General features: G+C 34.5%; 1 protein-coding gene across 1 annotated transcript in view; it reads left to right on the forward strand.

Moving 5' to 3' along the window:
* LOC148597757 (cadherin EGF LAG seven-pass G-type receptor 2-like) overlaps positions 1-331 on the forward strand; it is a gene marked incomplete at its 5' end in the record, with an annotated part of 34,396 nt that extends 34,065 nt beyond the window's left edge. Inside the window, one exon of the mRNA XM_088562078.1 lies at positions 98-331. Within this exon, the coding sequence (XP_088418204.1) occupies positions 98-246 (149 nt within the window). The remainder of the gene's footprint in view (positions 1-97) is intronic.
* Between the last annotated feature and the right edge of the window lie 18,642 nt (positions 332-18,973).

Below are 18,973 nucleotides of genomic sequence, written 5' to 3' on the forward strand. Positions count from 1 at the left end.
TCCAGTTCTACAATTTTTGGAAATATGGTGGAAATGGGGTTTGTTCTACTTTTGATCTATATATATATATACGAATGTATTATTTATGTGTTTCAAGTTGCTATCCAGGACGGTAATCGGTCACTTCAAACAAACAACAGGGAGAGTGGAGAGAGGATAAACACGGCCAACCGGAAGTTGGACAGCCGTGACGTCAATCAGTGGATTACTGATGTAACAAATAGTAACACATACCCGGATGTTTAATAATAACTTTAATCATACTGTAATAATGCCATAACTCGGGAAGTTACGTATGATAAATGAGTAATAAATGATGGAATACGTTTTATCTTTGCTTTGATTTTCTTAAAGAAACAAACACATGTGACATAACACTACACATATATTGACGACGTGTATTGCAAACGACAAAAATACATCTTTATTGGAAACACACAAGGATGTTGTAAATTGTACCAAAAATATGATTTTATGTCCTATATTGTGAGCCGTGAAATTAAAATATGGTACAAAAAGCATCAAACAAGTAGAACAGTTATACGATCCTCAACCATCGGAATATTAATTCTTGATCTTATTTTCTGAGTTGAACTTGAGTTTAGGACATTGCAGATAGTTTGAAGTCTGTCTCTTTCAAATAAACTCGAAATAGGCCATTTAACTACTTTCCATTATAAAGGCAACGATTTTGATTTCAAAGTTCAGTAAATCCTTCTTTTAAGGTAACATTCTAGAGGTTCCAGGGAATTGAATTTTAGTCTCTCTTACACCTTTCTAGAAATTGTCACCAGAATTCACAGTTAGAGAAAACTCAGTGATTCATACATTAACTACCGGGACAGGGATACAAAAACCGTAGATTTAAGACATTTTAAATGCTCAAAGTTAGATGCCATTTGTGAGACAAATCTATAATTTTCATATCCGATATGATCTACAAACTCCAGCTGTCAAAAAACAACGGTATGTTAGCTTAATTTCATTAAATAAAAAAAAACATTGATGGTCTTAAACTTGGCTGAGATCATAGGTACACATGTATAGACAGTTGACACACATTCTACGCACCTGAGGCATTTTGGCCTACGCCGTGCTATCTATAATTAATGACAGTTTTCGCCGGAATTGACATTCAAAGATCAACGTGGCTGGTATTTTGCAACAAGTAGGATCTAGGCAAACTTCCGTTGCACCAAAGTTCACTCCAGTTTAATGAGCTCCGTGCTTTTTATTTCCCTTTGTGTATTTTTTTGGTACTTATGTTTTCTACATTTAGTAACTAATACGCCTTGTGACACACACTAAATAATATTAATGGTAAGTTTTTGTAAGAGTCTGGCAAAATGGGAGAAATCAGAAACATGCATTTCAATATCCCGCCGAACTCACAATATTATTTCACTCAATGATGCTTCCTCTGTTTGAAAAGATCATTACTTGATCTCTGCATCACTGGATTTGCTCAAATTTGCTAGACGACTCCTTGTTAGAGTTATTGAAAAACGAAAAATGACCCAGTTGAGCGATTCAAGCTCCTAGGAGCCTCTTGCTAAGATATTATACAATTGCGATCACTTCTAACGTCTCTTGAATTCTGTCAGAATCTGTCAGGATTTCTGTTCGACGACAGCAGATAGAACAGAAATCCTAATAGGGTGTGACAGAGGATGTCTCGGGGGGTCGGGACACATTTTGCCCTATTCCCTGACAGATCCTGACAGAAACTGTTCTGGGTTGTGACAAAGAAAGAAAGAAGCCTTCGGACTCGTTTCTTTTTTACGAATCAACGGCATTTCATTCTATCTCTATTACATAATTTCAAGACACAGTGAATTATATGTACAATATATATACAACGGAGTGAGCTCAGGAAAATATAAAGTCCATGCATGATCTCAAGCGTATGGCTACACAGTCTTTCAGGCTAGAGTGACAATATTTTTATTTAAACATAATATAAATTTATAGAGTTTCCTCAACAGTGATTGCTTAGTACACGACATCAACTGTGAGAATTTAAGTACTGCATATTTGATAATAATACTTTGGTATGAATTTCTTTCTTTGTTCAAGAAATGCTGGGCATTCAATGATAAAATGGTATTCATCACCAATGTTTCTCGTATTTCAGAAATTACAAGTTCTGTTTTCTCTATCAACATTCGTTCAACGTTTGTAGTTCTGAATTTACAAAACTGATTGCATCTTGTGTTTTCAAAATTCCTAAATAATCTTCCAACTTAGTGTAAACAGTATTTATTCAGAAATATAACATGATAAGTAAAGATGAATACATAAAGAACTGGATGGGATCGGAAAACAAGTGTCGAACACTTTTACAAATTCCTAACTTCCAGCTTAAAGTAGGTTTTCTAAAATTCTATAGCTAATCGCTTTACTCGATTCTAAAATAATTTAGTGCCAATTTTGTATATGTTTGTCTTGCAGTGGCCGTTTTAGAGTACAATTTAGGTTTTGTTGATTGCAAGTTTAGGAGTAACTTACAAAAAATTTTAAATAACTCTTTCAAGGATATCAGATTTTATGTATTCATTTACTATTTGGTCTTGGCCACAAGCTTTATCATTTTTGAATTTCTTATACATTTTAGATTTCATCTTGAAATATATATCAATTGATTTGCTCATTTATGACTAAGGGGATATCATATTCTGAAAAAAAGTACTCGCTTTTCATCAGCACTTGTAAGATTTAGTTCTTTAAAAAAAATTCGTATAAGGTTTCAATCTTGATGTTAGGTTTCAATCTCGATGTTAGGTTTCAATCCCGATGTCACGTTTCAATCTGGATGTTACGTTTCAATCTCGATGTTAGATTTCAATCTCGATGTTAGGTTTCAATCCCGATGTCACGTTTCAATCTGGATATTACGTTTCAATCTCGATGTTAGATTTCAATCTCGATGTTAGGTTTCAATCCCGATGTCACGTTTCAATCTGGATGTTACGTTTCAATCTCGATGTTATGTTTCAATCTCGATGTTACGTTGCTTCTGTTTCTTGTTACGTTTAAAAATCTTCCAAAAATGCTGAAACTCTTTTGTTAAATAACACTATAACAATAAAGTAAATAGCACTCTCCGTATATCCTTTACATCCTTCACTTCATTTCTTTCATTATAAAGCTAGAGCATCGTTGCTTCTAGGAGATAATTCGACTGTCTTAGTGGATATAAACCACTAAAATCCCCCCCCAAAAAAAAATCTTTTGTAACACAGTGTTAGCCAATAATTTGCACGATATGAGTAACATACACTCAGCTGACTGTTCGTATCTTTGGTTTAATTTTCGTTTTCATGCTAACATATATACTCAATACTGACAGACCCGGTTTGCACTCATGTGTGTAATACATGGCGGACTAAATGTTTCTTAACGTCCTTATCATTTGGGGTCTCTTACGGACGGTGTAAAGCATCAAAGCGTCCCCGGGGATAGTCAAACCCGTGAATGTGGGTCATTGTGTATTCAGGGAAATTAGTTGTCATGTGACCACACGTTCATTCATTAAATTACTTAAAATTAATGCCTTATCACGTGATTTAATGTCGATTGGTGACCTGGTGATTCGATTTGTAATATGCAAGCTATATACAGCATTGTATAGCCTACAGCAGCTTTTGCTGAATCTTTGACCCAGAAAATCTTTTTGGGATAAAGTGCATGTAAGACAGATATTGGTGCACGCCAGTCAATTGATGAGAAATTTCCAAGGCCGAAAAAAATAATGTTATGATTCCGAGCACTATTCTAAAATTTTGTAGGGTCGGTAGGTAGGAATTTTTATTTTCATTTAATATATTTGAAATGAAATAAGTCATAAAGATACAATATAAACCAAACATGCAAAGACTAAACATGTAATAGACTTAGTCCACAGCCTAATCACTTTTGGGATTCGGCGCATGAGTATTGTTTAGTTTTGACGGAGGTGTTATCAACAAAAAATATCTCAAGTGCCGAATTCAAAAAAGGGATTATCCACGACCAAGAGCAGACTCATCACATGTGTGTTTTCAATTTTCTTCTTTTTTTCGGAAAGACAATCGGCAGAATTTTACGTTATTTTTTTCTTCAAAATTTCAAATAAAAACTTATGAGTAGGGGTCTGAAGGAGAGTCAGTAGGGTGACCGGAAACATTTTTTAGGCTTAAAATGATGGTCTATAATTTATAACTCCAGTAGTGCTAGAAATTGTCTGGCAAGCTTTTTCCTGACTTTGCTTGGGGTATGACAGAACGGACTTCCAACCTCTTATATCAATTGTCTATATATATATACAAATAAAGATTCTAAAAAAAGTTACTGTTGGGCAGTGCCTCTTGATATTTTTATACAGCTGAAAAAACAAGTAAATAGTTTTTGTCCAACGAAACATTTTTCAGGCTAAAAAATGTATGTGACTATTTAGAATTAAATAAAATTGTTTGATACAAGATTTATTTGAAATATTGATTTTGAAGTGTTAACTGTTGGTCAGTACCGATGGGTTTAGCCTTGAAGTCCTTTATGTACCGGCATTGTATATTTGTTTCATGAGAATTTCGAATGTTTTTCGTTGAGTAATGAGTGTAAGTGGAAATCTTTCCATTAGGCAAATTTTATTCTCCTTTGCTAGAGAACTATTTAACTAGGATTAATGTAAAAACAAAGACATTTAGATGTAAATCCTTAGCAAATCATACACTACTAATTTGGACCTAAGGTTGAAAAATGGTGCTGACAGCGATGTCATCGTCGGCGGCGTCCGTGTCGTCGTCCATATTCATTTGATTTTCGTGCGAAGACTTTATGGTTATGGTTGATCAATTGTTATGAAATTTTGATATGATTTTACTAACTACTAATTAATGATTGCTTCTATGCATAATTCAATTACTGGTTTCAGTAAATGGATGAGTTTTCTGGACAATGCAAACACGTTCACCCTACCGGTGCATCTGGGCCATGCTCTCAGTTTTTAGTGGAGTCAGAGTTTCTCATTTACATTTGTTACTTTGTATGTATTATTTTATTTATTTTCTGTTCATTGTTGTGTTTGTCTGTTTTTCATGACTGGTCTTTGTCCCTGGATTACATTGCTTTGATTTGCGCTAGAATCTTGATTCCATTGGTTACTCTTAATCAAGACAAAACGTATGTATGTTCAAATTTGGTCTTTTGGCAATACCAGTCTGCGTCCATACTTGCCCCACGGGCAATATCAGTCAGTATCCACACTAGTTTACTAAAACAAACTATTTTATAGTCCTTTTCCGCAGCAATGAAATTATTCCTGCTTTCAGTACTTCCAATTTTCTTAAATTTCTTTTCAAAATTTCTAAAGTTTTGACTGGCTTGTTTACAATCTTTATCAAACCAGGGTTTTTCATTATTTTACTTATATATTCTTTTCTGTTATTGAGTTAATTTGTTTTACCATTTAATTAATGTGACATGTTGTTATAAAAGATTAATTGAATAAACAGCGTCTGTTAATTGTATCTGGTGTATTTGTTTGATGTATACCTAAGTAGGACAATACTCACACACATATACACATATAGTCACAACAAACAACTATTTTACAAACCACACTCAATACATTCACAATTTTAACAAATACATAAAATTACATCACAGTAAACTTTAAAATCTTTTTATGAAATGAGCGAGGTCTTTGTATATTTTAGTATGACATAGTTTTAATAAATTAATAATTTTTTCTTCAAATATTGTAAATAATAACTAGACATATATTTTTGCCTAAGTTATAGAATTATTTCTCTTTTCTGACAAATGAACAGGTAATGAAATTCATCGTCTGTTACATTTCTTCATAATTGGCTTGTTCGTTTATCTCGTGGGATTCCTGACCATCTCTCGGTTTCAATTGGGATCTTCAAATTTGAGCAACTAAATTTAGAAATAAACACTCTATGTTGGAAACGTAGCAGGTAATTTTCTAGGCTAAAGTTAGTCCTAATTTTTAATAGAAGTCGCCACGACTTGAGTTAGACTGCCAAACTGATCTTTCAATTGTACTGTATACATTGACTTTAATACTTGCTTTTCTAATGGTATTTGGTCATCCCAGATGAACGATAATCCAGTATCATCAAAAATCGATTTAATAGGGAAAACCACTTGAATTAGTCTGGATCTGAAGAATGTAATTTTAACACTACTTTGTATATGATTGAGGATAGTTTTGTATTGTTGAGCAGAAGGTCGTTCCAAAACATTACCATTCTACATTGGAAACTACAATCAACTGAATTAGATTGTTCATGCATGGCTTTCTGGGATTTTGTCGAGAAGCTGGTGCTTGCATATATGATACATTTGTGCTGATTTGCTTAACATTCAAATTTTCTGTGCGATGACCACTTTTGTTTTTCATTATCAAACATTAGTGCCAGGCAAGTGTCTTGAAAACCCGACATCTGTCAAAACGGGTTTGTTAAAATTGAATGCACATTATTCATGATGTTTGATACTTTTGATCGGTTAGGATTTTTTGTCTGTTTCTTCACGTCCTACCTAAAATACGTTTTGTGTTAAAATGTCTGCCTGGATTTGTTTTGCGTTGAAATCGAGTTTCCTCTTTTTCATACTGTCTGTTATGCTTGTGCGTTTTATTTTCAGAAAAGCATGTGGTAATTCTGGACTGACATCTATACATGTACATGTACGCGTTTCTTTCAGAGTGTCATCTTCCTCGATTGTCTCTATATCAAATTGAAACTTTTTTCTTGGTACTTGAGTAGATTGGCTTGTTTTCTTTCTATTGTTTTTGTTATGTACGTTTGTAGTCGAAGATTGACAACGGTTCTTTTTTTTTCAATCAAGACCTATGCTGATTTTTTTGCTGATAGGACAAGGAAGCACGTTGTTGTAGACGGACATTGACATGATTATTTGGGTTGGGGAATATTGTAACACAACTGTTTTTGTTTTTTTTTAATTACCAAATACAGAAAACAAACCCCATCTAAAATTTCACGTGAACTCTGTCACGTAGTTTATTTGCTCAATTCAGGTGAAAATCATGTGAAATAATTTTGTCTGTAAACCAATTAGTGTTCAATTGTTGCCTAGGAACACTACATACAATATGAGGATACATATTTCGGAGATATGTCTGTTAATACTTGCTTTGACAATAATTTTATTCAGGAAAAACAAAGTATCAACTAATTGTGTTGCAAATTATAGAAAAATTCAGTGCATCTTATTTATACATATTCATTTTTTTAATGTATGAGTAAATTTTACCCAATATATTTGATCTATGTTTGATTTTTGGTATTGCGTTTATTCTACAGTGAGAACGTCTTAAAAAAAAATCAGAAAAAATGAATAAAGACAATTTCCTTCATCAAGTAAAACATATTTCAATCAATTTGGAGGTTTAAATGTATATTTTGAGGTATTATTGGATATTTCTATGGTCCACATCATAGAGTCTATCAAATTGAACCAAAACCCATTTCCCTGCATGATTGATTATGAAGGTGTGAAAGTTTTATAAGCTAGTTCATGGCGATTAGAGATAGTTCATCAAATTATTTTGTTTGTTGGGGTTTAACGTCCGAGCAGCAATATTTCAGCTATATTCAGACAATGAACATGAAATGGATGATAAAATGAACATGAAATGAAAAAAAAAAGGATGGGTCACAAGGATAATAGGGTCGACAAATTTTGATTGCCACTGGAAAAAGGGGGGATGGGTAAGGTAGGGCAATTTAGCCTCCTGTGGCGGAGCGCAAAGGTTCCTACTCCTATCGAATACCACAGCAGGGTTCTTTAACGTGCGAGGAACGTGGCATCTTTCCCAACACGGTGCACCACTATGGTTTGTGGTCAGGTTTTCCGTATTATAGCCTGACAACCCCAGCATGTAACACGCCAGGGGTACCCCATTCCACCACCCGGGGCACACATCCCAGTTGCTCTGTGGGCAGAGCGCCTAGCCCCCGGCTAGGTTTTTGAGCACTATTTAGTCGCCTTATACGACAAGCTTAGCGCTGCTGCAGGCCTATTCTTTTAACACCCGGACCTGCACGGGGCGTTCATCAAATTAAGGTAGATTACAAAGAATATTTATGTAGTTCGACCTGACAAGATGTCTGCTCATAAAACCATTGTTGTAAAGTTCTAAGCCGAACTTTGTCGATTAATGAAGATTTAGTTCATTCTGTCGATTTATCTCTAAATTAATTTCAAATGTCTATAGCAAAAAAAAGTATAAGTTTAAATAATATGATAAATATTTTCGACAGACATTATTATAATAAATAAATTTCAAAATCTTAATGTTTTGTTAACATACCCCCCAATAAAAATGCACAAATCATGTAACAGAAAGAATCTGCCCTGTCAAGATATTCCCCCTTTAACTTCCTCAAAATTGTTTTTTTTTTTTATATCGAAGTGTACCGTTTAATAAGGCTTTAAGAATATGCATATCTTTTTTGACAGACATTTATATCATAGAAATTTTCTTTGCTTCCACACCCGATACCAAATTGAAAATTTCCAGTTGTAAAAAGTTCGTGCGGTCAAGATCTTGAAATTCATTTTTTTAATCGTTGTATAATTCACGTAAAAATTTGTAAAAATATATATATACAACGTCTCAGAATATATAAACGTCTAAATATGTTTAACATCACCAGAAGATGGTAACATTTAAATTGAATATTTCGGATAACAGATATCCTTCCTCAGCATAAAACTCATAAAATTCACGAGCCTAAAACTCACAAAGTTCAAGATCAAAACAGAGTCAGAAGTAGAATCGCGTACGCTGTGGGTGATTGTACCTTTATCAAAGGCTCAAATAAGCAACTGATGAGGAGCCTGAATGAAAATAACAAAGAGGGTCTTTTTATCAAAGTTACAATTAACTGTGGAAAACAATTTAAAAAAAAACCCAAAAAGTCCAAATATAGTAGTACGGCGTATTGATGTATAGCAAGTAGTGCTGTACCAGCCTTAGATCCAAGACTTAAAAATGAATTATTTTTTCTCGTTAATTCCATCTGGAGAAGTTGTTTGCAATTTCTTCATCCAAAAGCTTTCCCGAGATACTCTTTTACATTTTGACCAGTTTTTATTATGTTCTATGATCGTCACAACAATGTTGTGGAGATCCTCCTGGCTGTGTCCGGCAGATCTAAGATGGCGACTTAGAGGGAGGTCTGGTTTGCATTTGTAGTCACTGCGATGACCATTCATACGCCTGTTGAAAGGTTGTTCTGTTTCGCCAATGTACTGCATACCACATCGGCACTGGAGAAGGTATATGGTATTTTCGGTTTTGCAAGTTAGGTCGCAAAAAATGGCAAATTCCTTTCCAATGCAGTAGCTTTTAAATGTTTTGGTGTGCAGCATCTGGGTACAGGTCTTACATCTCTTTTCTCCACATGGTCGACACTGGCCCGTTGTATTTTGTTTGGGCTGAGATGAAATCTCTGCTCTTACTAGGGCATCTCTTAGACTCCTAGGTCTACGGAATGCCAGGACCGGGCCCCCGGAAAAAGTTTGGAGAGCTTGGGATGTTTTTGAATGTCTTTTCAATTTGAATGCAGTAACTGCGAGAGTTTCCCAAAGGCTGGATGGTATGTAAGCACATAAGGGACCCTTTTGTTCTTTTTCTTAGGTTTGTACTCGAGGAGATCTTTACGGATGATTTTGTTAGCACGTTCAAATCCCCGATCTATATCTGTTGATTTATAGCCACGCGATAACAAATGACCACGGAGTTCATCTAGACCTTTGTTGGTGGTATCGTCAGAAGAACAAATACGCCGAATTCGAAGTGCCTGACTGTATGGTATGCTTTTAGTACAATGTTTTGGATGACAACTATTGGGAGATAAGTATTGGTGACTATCAGTTGGTTTGCTGTGAAGATCCATGGACATTTCCCCGTCTTTTACAAACGTAGTAGTATCCAAAAATGTGATTTTAGTGTCAGAAATTTCATGGGTGAATTTGATTGATGGATGAACATTGTTGGCATGTGTGATGAAATTGTCTAAATTTTGTTTCGACTCAGTCCATTTCATGTCAACATAATCGATGAATCGAAACCAAGAGAGGGGTTTCGATAAAGATGTTGAGATTATTTGATTTTCTAATTTACCCATGAAGATGTTAGCATACGAAGGAGCCATTTTCGTTCCCATAGCTGTACCATTGATTTAGAGGTAGTGTTCGTCGTTGAAAGTGAAGTTGTTACACTTCAAAACTAAAGTGAGTAAATTAAGGAGGCAGTCGGTAGGGGGGTCCAAAATATCTCGTGATTCCCAAGTTTCTCTGCAGGCTTCTATACCGTCATCGTGTGGGATATTAGTATAGAGTGAAGTGACATCAAGGGAGACCAGAAGTGTTTCGGGAGGTAAAGGATTCATTGATTCCATTTTCCTCAGAGAGTCCGTGGTGTCTTGTAAATATGACGGGAAAATATAATTCATTTTTTAAGTTTGTTTTGTTTGTTGGGGTTTAACGTCCGAGCAGCAATATTTCAGCTATATTCAGACAATGAACATGAAATGGATGATAAAATGAACATGAAATGAAAATAAAAAGGATGGGTCACAAGGATAATAGGGTCGACAAAATTTGATTGCCACTGGAAAAAGGGGGATGGGTAAGGTCGGGCAATTTAGCCTCCTTTGGCGGAGCGCAAAGGTTCCTACTCCTATCGATTTCCACAGCAGGGTTCTTTAACGTGCGAGGAACGTGGCATCTTTCCCAACACGGTGCACCATTATGGTTTGCGGTCAGGTTTTCCGTATTATAGCCTGACAACCCCAGCATGTGACACGCTAGGGGTACCCCATTCCACCACCTGGGGCACACATCCCAGTTGCTCTGTGGGCAGAGCGCCTAGCCCCCGGCTAGGTTTCTGAGCACTATTTAGTCGCCTTTTACGACAAGCTTAGCGCTGCTGCAGGCCTATTCTTTTAACACCCGGACCTGCACGGGGCTTTTTAAGTCTTGGATCTAAGGCTGGTACAGCACTACTTGCTATACATCAATACGCCGTACTACTATATTTGGACTTTTTATTTTTTTTTAATTGTTTTCCACAGTTAATTGTAACTTTGATAAAAAAAAGACCCTCTTTGTTATTTTCATTCAGGCTCCTCATCAGTTGCTTATGTGAGCCTTTGATAAAGGTACAATCACCCATAGTGTACGCGATTGAGCTTCTCAGTCTGTTTTGATCTTGAACTTTGTGAGTTTTATGCTCGTGAATTTTAACTTTTAGCTTTAAGAATATGTTAAGGATTATTGACAGACATTGAGTTATTTTCAAAATTTTGGTGTTTTTTTACTGTACCTTGTAAAACGACACAAATCACGTAAGAGAAAGTCCGGCCTGTCAAGATTTTTCCACTTTAACTGACTCAAAATGAAATATTTTATATCAAAATGTACGTATTAGTAAAGGCAAGGGTTTATATATTTAACTTCTTGGTATGGGCTTGAAGAATAAGTACATAATATTTGACAGACATGACAAATTTTATCAATAATTAACTTTATTCATCAACATATCCCCTTTTTCATCGCCATTTTCTTGTCACGATTTTCTCTCTATTTTTGTCATTTATAAAAAAAAAATTAAATCAATTAAGAGCACTTTTAGTTTTCTTTAGAAATCATTTTAATTTATGGAATTCCATTAAATAAAATTAAAGTTATAGCCAAAATTGTATCGGAAAATGACCGTCCTGTTTTTTTCTCGTCCTATTTTTAGACCAAAGAAAATGGGCGTACCAACCCGTTACACTCACTTCTGGCTCCGCCACTGGTGTAGCACGGGTGTAGTGGTGTATAGACAGTGTAAGGAAGAAGAAAATATAAAGACTTATTTTGAAAGCTAAAATAAAAAGATGAATACTACTGGTATGAAGCGTAACACAATTGTATAAGTAGTGTGTCTAGAACATTTACGTAGATCCGGACATCGGCTAGAACTATACATGTTAACAGGGGTCAATCTTGCCACTATGTAAAAAAAAATACCACTTGAGAAAAGACTTATAAAAAAAATTGCAAGTAATGTTCTAAATGTTCGGCTTTGGATCGATAATTTACATTTGACGAAGAAATCAAGGCGTTACCAATCAACTGACTACAGTGCATTAGATATATAGACCAAAATAATTTTTCTCAAAACAGAATAAAAAAGCATTTGTATAACGTAAATAAAATCAAAAACATAAATTGGCTCAATCATATAATTTAATATAAGATAACGAGACGGGAATTATGATAAATTCCAGAAAATCCACAGTGATCCATAACCACGACACATCGATAAACAAATGCGCATGCGCACTATCTCAAGTCACTCTCGATATTTTAGTAAAATTCACGAATGATATTTGTGAAAGCATTCTTGGACTTATCCTATCATTAGTCAGATAAATAAAAGGAAGCTGTTCTCTTTGCAGAAACTATGTTGCCTTAATCATAACAATCTATCAAAGAACATTTTTCTTGCGAGACTGTTCTTCTTTTTAAACGAACCGTCAAGAAAATAATTAGGATTTATACCCGATATTATCAATATACTTCACCGTTACAGACTGGAAGGTTATCTCTCTAGCCCCGTGCAGGTCCGGGTATTAAAAGAATAGGCCTGCAGCAGCGCTAAGCTTGTCGTAAAAGGCGACTAAATAATGCTCAGAAACCTAGCCGGGGGCTAGGCGCTCTGCCCACAGAGCAACTGGGATGTGTGCCCCAGGTGGTGGAATGGGGTACCCCTGGCGTGTTACATGCTGGGGTTGTCAGGCTATAATACGGAAAACCTGACCGCAAACCATAGTGGTGCGCCGTGTTGGGAAAGATGCCACGTTCCTCGCACGTTAAAGAACCCTGCTGTGGTATTCGATAGGAGTAGGAACCTTTGCGCTCCGCCACAGGAGGCTAAATTGCCCGACATTACCCATCCCCCTTTTTCAAAATTTGTCGACCCTATTATCCTTGTGACCCATCCCTTTTTTCATTTCATGTTCATTTTATCATCCATTTCATGTTCATTGTCTGAATATAGCTGAAATATTGCTGCTCGGATGTTAAACCCCAACAAACAAACAAACAATTATCTCTCTACCTTTACAAGCGATGGGCATTTTCCACCTAAACAAGTTTGAAAGTTTCAACACATCTCTTCAATTCAAACTGACAATTGGAAATATCGTATAAACAATAATTGTAACTTTTCTAGATTCGGAAATATTCATACATCTGTGACATTTGCGAAATTCTGGTCTGGAGCAAAAACTTACGGCGAAATTCGCACCTCGTATTTTATTACGAAATTATTTTGTGACATTCATATACTTTCAGAGAAATATTGCTCCGTTTGTGGTCGAATATATAGAGATTTGTTCTTGCATGTTTCCTGCAGTTGCCCATGCACAAACGTTTTGCGTGATATCTGATCAGACATGTTAATTGAAAACATTCCTCTGATACTTTACCAGGAACTCTCGTGTTATGATTTGTACACAATTTTATTCGGAAAACGGCCACAAACTAACCTACAAGACTGGGAAATCACGTCGTTTACGAAACTGTAAGTTATTAGAATTTAGTTAAATTTACGAATTTTGTGCAAAAAGGCTTAACAACCCAAAAGGAACACATTTGGACAAAGGATCATATCATTGCGGATCCTTATTAACCATACGACAGTATGAAGATAAAAAATTAAATGTAATATAGAGCAAAAACTATTCGATGTCACCGTGTCACCGGTGACAAAACGCACACCAACTAAATTTTGACCCGAAGTCATGCCACTAATGTTGATTTCTATAAGGGTCTAAAATTAATGACTAAAATGCCACATTTTTCAATATAACTATCATATTGTGGCTTTGACGCATTTAATTGAGTCAAAATTCTTTAAAAATGTCATATTCTTGCAAAATGTATGACTGCGAGCACTTTTGATTTCCATGAGATTCTAAAATTATTGACTAAAATGCTTTTTTTTTTTTGTAATATAACTACCGTGTGGGTGACTGCAACTTATATACAAAATGTATTTTAGTCAAAATTCTTCAAAAACGTCATATTATTTCAAAGTGTATGAGTGTGAACACTGTAAAGTTCCATAAAGGTCTAAACTTTCTGTATAAACTGTTCAAAATCGTCAATATATATAGGTACTCTGTATCATACCAGTGTCTTGATCTGCGACCAAAACAATTCAGTCCAAAAAATCAATACAGAGCTCAGTCGTCACGACAAACTTTTTGTAAACATTCAGAAAAATATGAGTTATTTGCAATCAAAACTTATGCAATCGTATTCAAAGGTCGCTTCTCCAAGCAGAACCCCATGTGATGGCCGTGCGAGTCCTATCCCAATTGTAAATACAAGCTCAAGAGAGTGTAATACACAACAACATGGTAGCACGTCAATTGAATGTGTTAACGGTCCGTCCGAGACAAGTGATCAACATGTGACTGAAAGCACAAAAACAGATAACAGTAAAGTTATGAACTGTAATACAGTCGCTGTCCATACCGCAATGAATAACACAGAAATTACATATGCTATTCCAATGCGAACTAGTGGTGTTGCTGCACAAACAAAACCGGCAGATGATGAATAATTTCATGGTGTGCAAAGAAAACACTGCCAGATTCTATCTTTCCGATATTGGTAGCAGAACTACCCGGAACGGTATCTGAAAAAAGCGGCGTAAATGTAACTTATTTGAAGCTGTTTAATCCAAGAAACGATTATAGCATGTTTATGTCCGCTAAATTAAATGTTGCGCTGAACAGTGAATCTGTTGTAGAAGCCAAAAATTTCTGGCCAAACTGTGTCTTTTGCAGAAGATGGATAAGTAATCGAGAGTGGTACGGTTCAAATGAAAATGAAAGTTACAATAAACATAGCCATGAATAGTAAAATATATTGTACTGTAGTCATTTTGTTAATTTGTTTGTTTGTTTGTTTGTTTTGTTTTGTTTTGTTGCATTTTTAACATTGTCATGTGTGAGCTTACTTTCTTAACGTGGAATGTAAAAGGTATAATGTCATCTACATTGTGTCTCACAAAATTATTAGAGAGTTCTTACTGTGATGTATGTGTTGTAAGTGAGCATAAATTAATAAAAATATAAAAGCATAAAAAATGCCCTCATCTTTAAGTTTTTTCACTACCGTAGATACCAATTATAGTTGTGTAGCTAAAACTGATGAGTTGTCAAATGATTACAAGGCATACCACGGCAAAAGTAGAATAGGGATTTGGGTGCTACACCTTTTTCGGAATTAAGTACATATACTGTATGTAATTCAGTCAGAGAAGTATTCTCGAGCTAATGACTGGCAGAATCTGTCAGGAACTCTTCTAATCCACGTATCTGTTCTACCTAGAACAGTTCCTGACAGGAGGGTGTCAGGACCTATGACAGAATATGACATAGCTTGTCCAAAGCCTTGACAGACCCTGACAAGGTGTGTCGCGTGTCAGAACAGTTCCTGACAGTTTAGAACTGAACTGTTCTATGACAGCGAATCCTGACTGGATCGAACAGAGGTTAGAAGTGATCGCAATTGTATGTACATCTTTTTAATACCTTTCGAAATATTCAACATTCACTGCAGAATTTATAAAAAAAAGGATACCTACATCAATCCTCAATTATCTAGAATTTAATTTCAATGAAATATGCTTTTATATTACAATTTTACACAGAATAATTAACAATTAAAAAATTGCCACATTTAAAATGTAAAGGGAACTAAATACAAATAAAATACAAATAAAACGCATAAAAATAAACTAATAATTGTTCGTTAAATGCAAAAAGTTCTAAATGTGGGGACTGTCGTCACAGACTGTAGAGGCAAGATGACTTTCTGAATGGGTCTTAGGAACAGAAAACTCAATATTGTTCTTTCCGGCAATGCTATTTGATACTTTTAATTTAATTTGTTATTTTATTGTTTTATATATACAAAGCAAATGTAATGTAATAATAGTCGTTGATATGTGTATGTTTCTACGTATACATGTTCAGGTTCCACAAATAAACTGATGATTGGTTACTAAATACGGTACATGTACAGTTTCCACAAATTAACAGAGTACTATAACGTTCAAAAATATTTATAAAAAGCCCTTTTCATATGCATGTTGCTTGAAAAGCAAGTGTAATATTTCTGTCTTGAACCCATAGGACTAAGGTCAAAAATATAAAAATGGCAGCATCCCAACATTTAGTTATTCATTTCAAAGATCAGTCGTTTTGTAAAAGCTAAGGTTTATATTTTAAACTTATCTTATACCAGTAGTTTGTTTCAATTCGTATGTTGAGATAAAGGATACTACAAACACTGTGACGTCAGCCTCATATCTTGACCTACACTAAGAAATCGATGGTAAGGGAAAACTATTGACCAAACTTTACGACAATCGTGATGACTTTTTATTCAGAATTGTCAACTTTCCTTTCATCTGTTGCGACGTCCCTTCAGCACCTGTGTATGGAGTTTTTTTAGTTTTTTTATTAACTAATACGTTATGCCAAAGCTTACCGAAACTACGCAGACTTCTTGTATCGCTCTAGACTTCTAACAATTAGGCTTCTGGAACAGGGTTATGTTGCAACAAGATTAAAGTCATCACTACAGAAGTTTTATGGTCGTCATCATGAACTCGTAGATCGTTACGGTCTATCCATCTGCACCATGAAAACTGATTTGTTCAACGTGTCATAGTTTTTCTTTTCACTTTTGTCTCTCCCGGACTTGACTTTTTATGAGCAACTCGCCGGGTGTTTTTAGAAAAACGGAGGACGCTTACCTTACCGGTGCACCTGGTCCATGCTTCCAGTTTTCAGTGGAGTCCGAGTTAACTTTTGTTGCTTTTATGTATTATTTTAGTTACTTTAAGTTCTTTGTTGTGTTTGTCTCGTTTCAATGTCTGGATTACATTCTTTTGATTTCCGCTAGAATCTTGGTTCCCTTGATAACTCTTTCAAATAATCCCAAACTTTTTTAAAAATGTTGTCTGTCAGACATTAAAAATTAAATTATAGTGTATCTATCTCGTTGTTAAATAGGTTATACTCCATAAGCAAGCTGGTTTTGGCCAGTTTACACATTTTTCATATCACCTGTTCAAAAATTAGAGACATCCTTAAGTACATGTACATGTATAGTAAATAAAAACATTTTTAAAAGTATTTTTAAGGTGGTTTTTAATAGCCTTCAGATAAAGACAAAATTCACTGCTTAGTCTATATAGCTACATGTATGATCTTCCTTAATTTTTTAGCTCTTTACTTTTTGTCAGAAATTCTAAGATTTAAATACTTCCCAAGCAAAATGTATTTAAGATGTGGCACATGATTTATAAACAAAAACAGAGATTTTATTGCATTGACCAAGTAGGTATAGCTCACAACTTCTAGAAATACCTATCAAGATGTTTGAAGTTTGCCTTTTTGAGATCTTGTATTTACATGTCGTTAAAATGCTTTATAGAAAAAATGTCAGGAAATCTTTCCAAAACGTTTTCCTTTTATAAGCAGTAAAATATTTACGTCACAGATGCTTCAGGATATAAATATCTACGTCCCTGATGCTTCCGGATAAAAATATGTACGTCACAGATGCTTCAGGATAATTTAAATAGCTTTTAGTTGTTTTCTAGATGTACTTGAGGCAACAAATATCAGATTGAGAATTCTGATGTGCAACCCATTGCCTAATTCTTACACATAATGGTACTTAAAATAAATAAACTTGAATGGCATGTATGTTGTTTATATATTTTGTCATTCCAAGTAGTTTGTCATACAAGAAATATAAAACATAAATAAGAATAAGAGGATTCGAAAAGATTTGATTTAATTTTCAATCAGTGATTGACCCGATGGAGATATTTAAGCTGTTGAGGATTATCTTATTGGTTACTATTATATTTATTGCATAGAATGAATTTTCTGTGATTTCTACATTTTTTTGGAAATTAATTATATTTAAATGAGGTAGAAACTATAAAAAATGTAACATATCCCTTATTACCATTTGTGTTATTGTTCACCAAAACATATTTGTTTTAAATATGTGGTACAAACAGTTTCTTGTTAACTGCGTATAGTCGATGATTTGTATGACATACATCCGGTAAAGCTTGTTATAGAACAAGATTTGTCCTCAAGAAAATCAGCAAGCAGATTTCTTTTGCTTATAAAATATGAAGTTTTAAACAGTCATTAAAACAATCCCCCTTTATGGATATATAATGATATAGCAAAGTGATAAGCTCAATAACAAAAACAGGAAATATGTCCTTATTTAACAATAAGATAGGAAACAAATTGTAGAAGCAACAAACAAAGGTTTGAATTTGAAATCGGATTTTTTAAATCATAAATACACGCAAAAATGTTTGACTTTACAAAATCAAAATTCATCTCAAAGTTAATTTGATATAAAGATGACAAAATCTTATGAAACATGTTTTTGGCATGGGTACTATATGACAATTTAACTAGTTGAATATCTCATAAAACATCTTTTTGTCATGGGTACTATATGACAATTTATCTAGTTGAATATCTCATGAAACATGTTTTTGGGATGGGTACTATATGACAATTTATCTAGTTGAATATCTTATGAAACATGTTTTTGGTTGTGTATTATATGACAATTTATCTAGTTGAATATCTTAAGAAACATGGTTTTGGGATGGGTACTATATGACAATTTATCTAGTTGAATATCTTATAAAACATGCTTTTGGGATGGGTACTATATGACAATTTATCTACTTAAATATCTTAAGAAACATGTTTTTGGGATGGGTACTATATGACAATTTATCTAGTTGAATATCTTAAGAAACATGGTTTTGGGATGGGTACTATATGACAATTTATCTAGTTGAATATCTTATAAAACATGC

Source organism: Perna viridis, chromosome 14 (genome assembly GCF_037379345.1).
Source record: "Perna viridis isolate PV_CMFRI_1.1 ecotype Kerala chromosome 14, ASM3737934v1, whole genome shotgun sequence".
Classification (NCBI taxonomy): Eukaryota; Metazoa; Mollusca; class Bivalvia; order Mytilida; family Mytilidae; genus Perna; species Perna viridis.